We start from the raw sequence: 8,917 nt of genomic DNA, 5'->3' as shown, positions 1-8,917 counted from the left end.
ACTTTGGGCCTTAGCTGTAATTTCAGGCCACATGAAAAAAAAATCCTGTTACATTCTGATGCAGTTACTGGGTTAAGTGCTTTATCTGATTCATTGACTCATCTTTTTCACAAGTTGTCCTTTATGTTGTAAGTGTTGTAAGTGTTGGGTTCACGTGTAATGATAAATGGTCTGAGGTTTTAATCTCAAAACCGAGAGTGTGGGTGGAGGAAGATCCGTCAGCCGAGGCTGGTGGCCTTTCTCCCCAGCCTACACAGAGTCCCTGTGGGAGCTGGACTAGGGCTGAGAGGAGGCTCTGGACCCAAGATGCCTCTCCTGCAGCAGTCTCTGGGTGCACCCGGTGGGCATCTAACCCGACACCCTCTCCTCAAAGCCCACAACAGTGCTCCCACTACAGCATGTTGTGTTTCTAAAGAGACAGACTACATTTCATTCTGAGAGCCCATTTCCCTCAACTGATGCACTTAGACACCTCGGTGGAGACAATGCATAGCTCCTTGCACCTCTTCAGATGGGAAAGAATTGTTTACTATGAGTTAATCTAAAGTTTTTATTTTCTAAAAGTATAAAAACACATATAAAAAGGGACTCACTCTTGAGAATTGATCATATCATTGTAACACAGAGCCCAATGGACAGGCCACTATGAAGACAGTATTGCTCCCAAACCATTAGGAATTTTAATCACCACTCTGCTCCAGACTCTTTAGAAGGTACTATTTCTGAAGTACACATGGACAAAGAATAAGCTTTATTCAATCAGACTCACAAAAGTAAGGATTGTGCTTCTCTAGGTTCATAAAATAGAATTCCAAGGCTCTGAGGAAAATAAACTTGTGTCAGTCCCAGGGAACTTTTCTCCCCAGAAGTTGATTGGTCACTCTCTGTAGAAGAAAAGAAAGGCAGGAAAGAAGTTAGATATTATTGTCATCAGAGGCAGATGCCACTCCTCCCGGCAGCCATGTCACCAAGGAGAATCAGTGTGCTCCTACTCAAGTCTTGTTCATTTTACTCTGCTTCAGAAACTATGGTCATCATATAAAAAATGCTTCCTGAAAGGTTCAGGAAAGAGGATCTGTAATCAATATCTATTACTTCTATACAGACACAGATAATCCATCAGTTCCCACATACAGCAGCATAAAGAGAGGCCTGGCCCTGCAATGCTGACGCAGCAGACAGGCGGTGTGGTGCCTGGGGCCTCCCACCTGAGGCACCCACCTGGGTTCTGGGGCCTGCTGCAGAAGCAGCTCCCATCCCACATCAGTCTGGTGACTGAGGGGGTGAGAAGGAAACAAGTACAGTGAAGGATATGGACCTTCAGGTACAGGAGCCGGTCTGGGTTCTCAGAGAATTAACTGGTAGCACCAACGCTGTCCCGTGAGGTTCTTGGACCTAACAGCACCGCTGACTCCACTGGGACGATGGGCAGGGAATGGTGAGAAGTTGGAGGCCTCTGGCCATCCAAGTGGACAACTCTTATGCCTCAGTCAAACATTTTCCAGTTTAACAGTTCTGGAGGTATCTGACTCACCAGTGAGGGGCATGAAGTCACCACTTGGGACTCTGGAATGGAAACCTGATAATTCTGATATTTCCACCATGATATGTTAATGAACTCCTATGTACGAAATTTGGTTTCACTCCAAATTAATGCATGGAAAGGGCCTTACACAATTATGGATGGGGAGCTAAACCTGATTTGAAGTCTAATTACAGATGCCTTCTTCCAAATTTCAATACTGGCCCAGTGCATTCTAAGTTCATTCCTCAAATGTGGTTCATTCTGACTGTATACTCAAGAGGCAACGTGTTGTCTCCATTTCTCTTTCCCCCAATAAACCTGATCCATCCCACTATAGACAGAGGACCCACTGACCTTTTTATATAGCTGGGCTCGCAGTCGGTATGACTTATATTCTGATTTTCTCTTCTCTTCTTCTCTCTTTTTCTGTACTTCTGGAAGCTGCTCATAAATCCTTAGAAATGGCACCAGCGAAAGGACAGAAAGTGGGGAGGTTACCAGGGTGCAGAGGCACGAGCTCTCCTGTCACCATCCCTCCCTATGCCTCCCACTCTCCAGGAGCTCATCCCTCCCAGAAAGGCCGTAGGCCTTGTTAGAAACTCCAGCACAGAGAACTCTGGCCTGGGGGCTCGCAATCTGGAAGAGGAGAGAGATAAATACAAACACAATAAAATCCTAATAGTGCTTACGTCTGGGAAAGGAGTGGGATAAAGTGGGGAAAGGAGTGAGATAAATCAGGGAGAGGTGAACTTCTGCTTTCTACTCTACATGCAAAAATGGATTGTTTCAATATAAGATTATGAACAGTGTTAATATTGTATTTGTAAATACTAGCAAAATTATGAGAAAGTACTAAAATGGTCACATCTATAAAATGTTCTAGAGGAAAACAAACATGGTCTTATAGAAGGAGGCTGGGAAAGGCTCCAGAGACGAAATTAGAGGTAAGTTGGATCTTAAGAATAGATAGGAGTGCCAGGTGTGGTGGCTCAAGCCTGTAAACCCAGTACTTTGGGAGGAAGAGGCAGGTGGATCATGAGGTCAGGAGATCAAGACCTGCCTGGCCAAGATGGTGAAACCCCGTCTCTACTAAAACTACAAAAAAAAAAAAAAAAAAAAATTAGGTAGGCGCGTTGGCAGGTGCCTGTAACCCCAGCGACTCAGGAGGCTGAGGCAAGAGAATTGCTTGAACCTGGGTGGCACAGGTTGCAGTGAGCCAAGATTGACCCACTGCTGCACTCCAGTGGGGCGATAAAGTGAGACTCCATCTCAAAAAGCAAAACAAACAAACAAAAAAAGGTAAGAGTAGAAACGGAATGGGGAGAAGGGCAGAAGACACTCAAGGCAGGGAAAATGGGTGTTGGTAAAAATGGAGTCAAGGCTTCCTGAAAAGGAGTGTAAAGGAATAGGTGGGAAACAGGTGGGGTGAGGGTGAGGTGGGTTGCGGAGCATCTTGTGGCCATGTGAAAAACATGAGATCTGTTCTAGCAGGGGTTGGGTGGCAATGATTTTAAGTTGGGAGAAACACAAATGTGCATTTGATAAATGCACTCTCATTGTAAATACGTTTCCAACAAAACAACAGTTAAATAGATTATGAAGTACAATGGAATGTATATGTTACAAGTATGTTTCATGTACATGAAACAAAAGTTTCAGAATTTTGAATGTCATAGGAAAGGTTGACAACATAATGTTGAGTAAAATAAAGCAAGATACAAACCTGTATATGCAGTATGATCTACAATTCGAGGGAAGAAAGTGTGTGTTATGCAGGTCTCTGCAAAATTCCCACACCTCCCACCAAAAATAGGACTAGTATTATGTTTAGATGGAAGGATGATAAGCGATATTCATTTTCTTTTTTCTACTTTTCTCTATATTTCCTAGAGTTTTCTATAATCTGGAAAAAACAAATCACTAGATTGATGCAGGGCTCCGCAGGAAACATATTAGAGAAGGTGAAGGTGTCTCCTGAAGGCCACTCTGGAACAAGTACTTCCAAATAAAAAAGCTATGTTCTTTCCTCTTGAAATCGTTCCTTCTCACAGGAACCTTTAAATATTTTTCGTAGAGGTAGATGATGACAAAAGATGAGTGACACAGGCTCCAGAGATACAAATCCTTAATAGGACAAAATTGAAGGCCAAACACCGGGCTCTAACCCCAGCTGTGACCTGAACTTGCTGGGTCTGGGTTGTACTTTCCTAAATATGAAGAGTTACTAGAAGATAGTTAAGATTCTCAGATGGAAACAGATCACTTCCTTGAAAAGAGGCCACATAAGAAATAAACATGAATAGAAGCAACCTAATGATAATGTACCAGTTTAAAAACTCAAGTCTCTCCAGAAGATGGACACTAAATCCACGCATATAAGTATATTTCTGGTTGAAAGCATTGATATGTTATAGGAGACGTCCTGCCTGTCTTCCTGTAGGCAAGCTTCCTAGTCCCTTACAGCAGGGACTGCTCTTGCTGAGGTGAGAGTATAAGTAGTGGCCCCACAACAAACCCTGTATAATTTCCCCTAATTTCATTTTGTGACTGAGTTAGAATGAAGCAGTGGTTCTCAAATATTTTAGACTTAGGACCCCCTTCATACTTCTAAATGATGAAGATCCCAATGTAGGTTTTATCTACTGATACTGTATTAAAAATTAAAATTAAACATTAAGAAAAACTTTATGTTTTAATTCACTTGAAATAAAAATAAGCCTGTGACACACTAACATAAGAAACCTGTATTTTTTTTTTTTTTTTTTTTTTTGAGACGGAGTCTCGCTCTGTCGCCCAAACTGGAGTGCAGTGGCCGGATCTCAGCTCACTGCAAGCTCTGCCTTTCGGGTTCATGCCATTCTCCTGCCTCAGCCTCCCGAGTAGCTGGGACTACAGGCGCCCACCACCTCGCCCGGCTAGTTTTTTGTAGTTTTTAGTAGAGACGGGGTTTCACCAGGTTAGCCAGGATGGTCTTGATCTCCTGACCTTGTGATCCGCCCGTCTCGGCCTCCCAAAGTGCTGGGATTACAGGCTTGAGCCACCGTGCCCGGCTGTGTTTTTAATGAGAAATAAAGATGTTTTGCAAAACAAAAAAATTGTAGTGAGTGGCACTGTTTACATTTTTTTGAAAACTCTTTAATGTCTGGTTTAATGGAAGACAGCTGGACTCATATCTGCTTCTGTATTAAGTATGTTGTCCCTTCTTGCTCTGGTTAAAGTATGCATTAAAAAATCCAGCTTACATATAGATTGTCCATGTACTTGGAAACGAGAGAAGTTATTGCACTATTCTTTTCAGGTAACTCTTGATTCTCTTTGATACTACACCCAAACTAGTAAGTGTGTTTCTGTCCTTTTCTTTTTTTTTTTTTTTTGAGACAGAGTTTCGCACTTGTTGCTCAGGCTGGAGTGCAGTGGCGCGATCTTGGCTCACTGCAACCTCTGCCTCCCAGGTTCAGGCAATTGTCCTGCCTCAGCCTCCAGGGTAGCTGGGATTACAGGTACCCGCCACCACGTCCAGCTAATTTTTGTAGTTTTAGTAGAGAAGGGTTTCACCATGTTGGCCAGGCGTGAACTCCTGACCTCAAAAGATCTACCCACCTTGGCCTCCCAAAGTGCTGGGATTACAGGCGTGAGCCACTGTGCCTGGCTGACAAGTGGTAGTTTCTTAAAAATTAGTTGCAAGGTGGAATCTGAAAACATGTCAGTAAACTGTTCCTACTCTGTTACATAAAAATCCATCAGTCTATCTTGTACTACTTGAATGAATCTTCTATTCCCTGATTTTGTAACAAAAAGCAACAATCATTTGGAAAATCCTGGTCCAGGGAGTTATGCATCTCTTCCAAATGTTGACAAATTTATTTAGATAACATGAAAAACATCACATTTGTTAATGTCACTGCTTATCTCATCAGAAAGGTCAAAGTACTAAGAAGTCATCAAGCCCATGGTGGTCAATACAAGTTTTCTAGAATTCTATTGTTGGCGTGAAAACTCACAATTTCTTTGGCAACAGATACTGTTGGACATTTTCCTGAAGTCACAGACTCACTTTTTCATTTTCAAGAAAATGTCTGCTACAAACACAAGTCAGAATAATTGGTTTTCTGTCAGTTACTCTTTCAAGTAAAAGTCACGTTCCATGAAAAAGGCAGCTGGTTCAGCTCACGACACAAACCATGGCATAAGTGCTTTTCCTTGAAACAGTCATCATCTTTTACTGTGCAAAGGAAGTGCTTCCTGTGTACCTCCATTTACACTGTTTCCTTGTTCTTCCATCACACTCCTGGCGGGAGGCTATGCAGGATACAATGCCTACTAGACTAGTATTGTTTGGTGCCACTGTCTTGAATAGTGGTAAGACACCAGTGGTTTTACTCCTCTCCCATTACTATTGTATCATCGGTGCAAATAGCCAACACAGCAAAAAAGGCACAGAACATCCTGGTGTCATTCTGAAATTAATTTTGACCTTGCAAATCACCTGAAAGGGTCTCAGCAACTTCCAGGACTCCATAGAACACTCTCTGAGAACCACTGGACTAAAGCATCTAAAGCATTCCTTTGGATTGCCTATAAGGGCTGACTAGATAGAGAGTAAAAACAAGATTTCAAGAGGAATGCTTCAAGTCCATGAGATAAATGGTTTTAAAGCACCGTTGCTTCAGAAGCAGTATGCCAATTAGGAAACTATTCTTATTAAAGCAAGTCTCCAATGAATGCCTAAAAAAGTCAACCTTAAATTATTCTCTGGCATTCTCATGATCAATATATGAATATCTGAAATGAATTAATTTTTTAAAAATTTATTTATTATTTTTTAGATACAGAGTCTCAGTTCGTTACCCAGGTTGGAGCATAATGGTGTGATCGTAGCTCACTGCAGTCTCAAATTCCTGGGCTTAAGAGATTCTCTCACCTAAGACTCCTGAGTAGGCAGAATTACTGAAATGTACCGCCACACCCAACACTCAAATGAATTAATTAATGAGTAGCTAATGTTCGTTCACCACGGCACAAAATCCGAAAATTATAAAAAGTCAAAAAATCTACTATATCAGTTCTCCTTTCCAAAGGCAATCAGTATTATCAGTTTTTTCTGTCTTCCAGAAATATTCTATGCATATAAAAGTATACATATCTACATAGGCACAAATACTTATTTTTAAAGACCACAGTGGTAACAGTGTTCACATTCTTCGAAAATTTAATTTTTTAAAAAAGTTTAACTTAATGTATTCTGGAGAACACTGTTATTTCTCACCCTATTGGATCAACTCCTAGAAATGGGATTGCTAAAATAAAAGGTGTGGCCCAAAAACTTATATAATTTTATTTCAAAATAATCTTTTTTTTTTTTTTTTGAGATGGAGTCTCATTCTGAGACTACCAGACTGAAGTACAGTTGCGCCATCTAAGCTCACTGCAACCTCTGCCTTCCAGGTTCAAGGGATCCTCCCCGCTCAGCCTTCCGAGTAGCTGGGATTACAGGAGTGCACCACCACGACCAGCTAATTTTTGTATTTTGAGTAGAGACAGGGTTTCACCATGTTGGTCAGGCTGGTCTCGAACTCCTGACCTCAAGTGATGCGCCTGCCTCAGCCTCCCAAAGTGATGGGATTACAGGCGTGAGCCACCGCACCTGGCCTAAAATATTCTTTTTTTTTTTTTTTTTTTGAGACGGAGTCTAGCTCTGTCGCCCAGGCTGGAGTGCAGTGGCCGGATCTCAGCTCACTGCAAGCTCCGCCTCCCGGGTTTACGCCATTCTCCTGCCTCAGCCTCCCGAGTAGCTGGGACTACAGGCGCCCGCCACCTCGCCCGGCTAGTTTTTTGTATTTTTTAGTAGAGACGGGGTTTCACTGTGTTAGCCAGGATGGTCTCGATCTCCTGACCTCGTGATCCGCCCGTCTCGGCCTCCCAAAGTGCTGGGATTACAGGCTTGAGCCACCGCGCCCGGCCAAAATATTCTTTATTTAAATTTAGGTTTCTAATAAAGAGGATCCTACGCATGCAAATCAGTGAGGATTTTTTCATCTTTTGCATATGAGTCATTCATACCATGATGTGCTATTTTTTTTTTTTCAGTGCCATAAGTGAGAAATGACTCTCACAACTTTCTCATAATGTTTAAACTTCAGCATAATGCCTTTATTCTGGGTGCAAGCCAGAGCTCCTGACCACTTGTTGGCCTGCTTTACACTTGTATACATACTCTTGTTTTCTTGGTCTTACCGTTTGGACCTCTGAATCATTTCCTTCTTGCTGATAGGCTTGTTCTTCTGGACAGCCAGGAAGACTAAGCAAGAGAAGAAAGGGTTTTCAGTGGACTGTGACTAACCCAGAGGGTGTGGTGCAAGAGCTGGGAGAGGGAGCTGCTAGGACTTGGTGCCCCTACCCTGAGCTGGCAAGACTGGGTGGGGAGCAATGACCAAGGCAAGCCAGGGTTAGACTAGGGTAACAGGGACAGCAGCCTAAGGCCCTAAGGACCTAACACTCTGTAGCAAAGACTAGGCTTTGAATTAAAAACTGGCCAGTTTCCAGGTAAGGTTGGATGAAAGAATTGGGTAGTGCTTTGTAGTCTTCACAGCTTTCATTATTTTACCAAGGTCTGATTATCATAACTGTTAAGAATGCAGACTCCACAGCAGCACACCTGGGTATGTCATCTTGGGAGAGGTACTTAATCTCCCTTTGATTCAGTTTTCTTACTATAAAGTAGATATATTAATAGCACCTACTGAGAATGTCGTAAGCGCTAATGTGAACAGTGCCTGGGCAAGATGTAAGGACTAGGTGTTTATTATTATTAGTATTCTAATTATTACCATCCTAAGAGGTAGGCAAGCCTGGAATCAGCCCCATCTTTTCAGGAAAAATCAATATACTTTTGGAACTAACTTGCTCACAGACACAAAGCTGGTTTAAGATGCAGGGACAGGGCCAGAGTAACTGGGCTTAGTTGGATCATGAATGTGCCGAAGGCTAAGCTGGGGAGGTTCTGATAGTTAAGAAGGTTTGAGTCTTGGCAAGCAAAAGGTCGCTGTCTGCCCATGTAACTGGCCTGGCCTGGCCTTTAGCAGGGCTCTGCAGCACAGCAGCAGACCTTGCCTTCTCTATTCCACTCATAGGAAAGTGAACGGGCAGGGTGTACCTCTCTTGGGCAGCAGGTGCATGCGATTCTGGTGGCCCTGCTGTTCCCTGTCATTGTTGAATAGCACATCCCGCTCGCTCTGTAACATGCTCTGCAGCTTCCTCTCCTGGACTATTAACTTCAGGCGCTTTATCCGCTCCCCAGAGCTGGAGATGAAGTCAGGTCTGTGAAACTGAAGTGATTCCTAAATAAATAGATAGATAGATAGATAGATAGATAGATAGATAGATAGATAGATA

The 8,917-nt window shown here is 42.7% G+C and overlaps 1 protein-coding gene across 5 annotated transcripts in view; it reads right to left on the bottom strand.

Moving 5' to 3' along the window:
* Positions 1 to 533: 533 nt before the first annotated feature.
* ALMS1 (ALMS1 centrosome and basal body associated protein) overlaps positions 534 to 8,917 on the bottom strand; it is a 220,513-nt gene continuing 212,129 nt past the window's right edge. For all 5 annotated transcript variants that reach the window (XM_023223966.2, XM_026456443.2, XM_026456446.2 and 2 more), the window contains 4 exons: positions 8,679 to 8,862; positions 7,760 to 7,823; positions 1,880 to 1,979; positions 534 to 884 (listed from right to left, as the gene is read on the bottom strand). In XM_023223966.2, coding sequence (XP_023079734.2) covers positions 840 to 884; positions 1,880 to 1,979; positions 7,760 to 7,823; positions 8,679 to 8,862 — 393 coding nt within the window. In that variant the 3' untranslated portion in view covers positions 534 to 839. The remainder of the gene's footprint in view (positions 885 to 1,879; positions 1,980 to 7,759; positions 7,824 to 8,678; positions 8,863 to 8,917) is intronic.

Source organism: Piliocolobus tephrosceles, chromosome 15, assembly GCF_002776525.5.
Source record: "Piliocolobus tephrosceles isolate RC106 chromosome 15, ASM277652v3, whole genome shotgun sequence".
NCBI classification, from domain to species: domain Eukaryota; kingdom Metazoa; phylum Chordata; class Mammalia; order Primates; family Cercopithecidae; genus Piliocolobus; species Piliocolobus tephrosceles.
The sequence above is the reverse complement of the archived record's forward strand: the minus strand, read 5'-3'. Positions and strand labels throughout refer to the sequence as shown.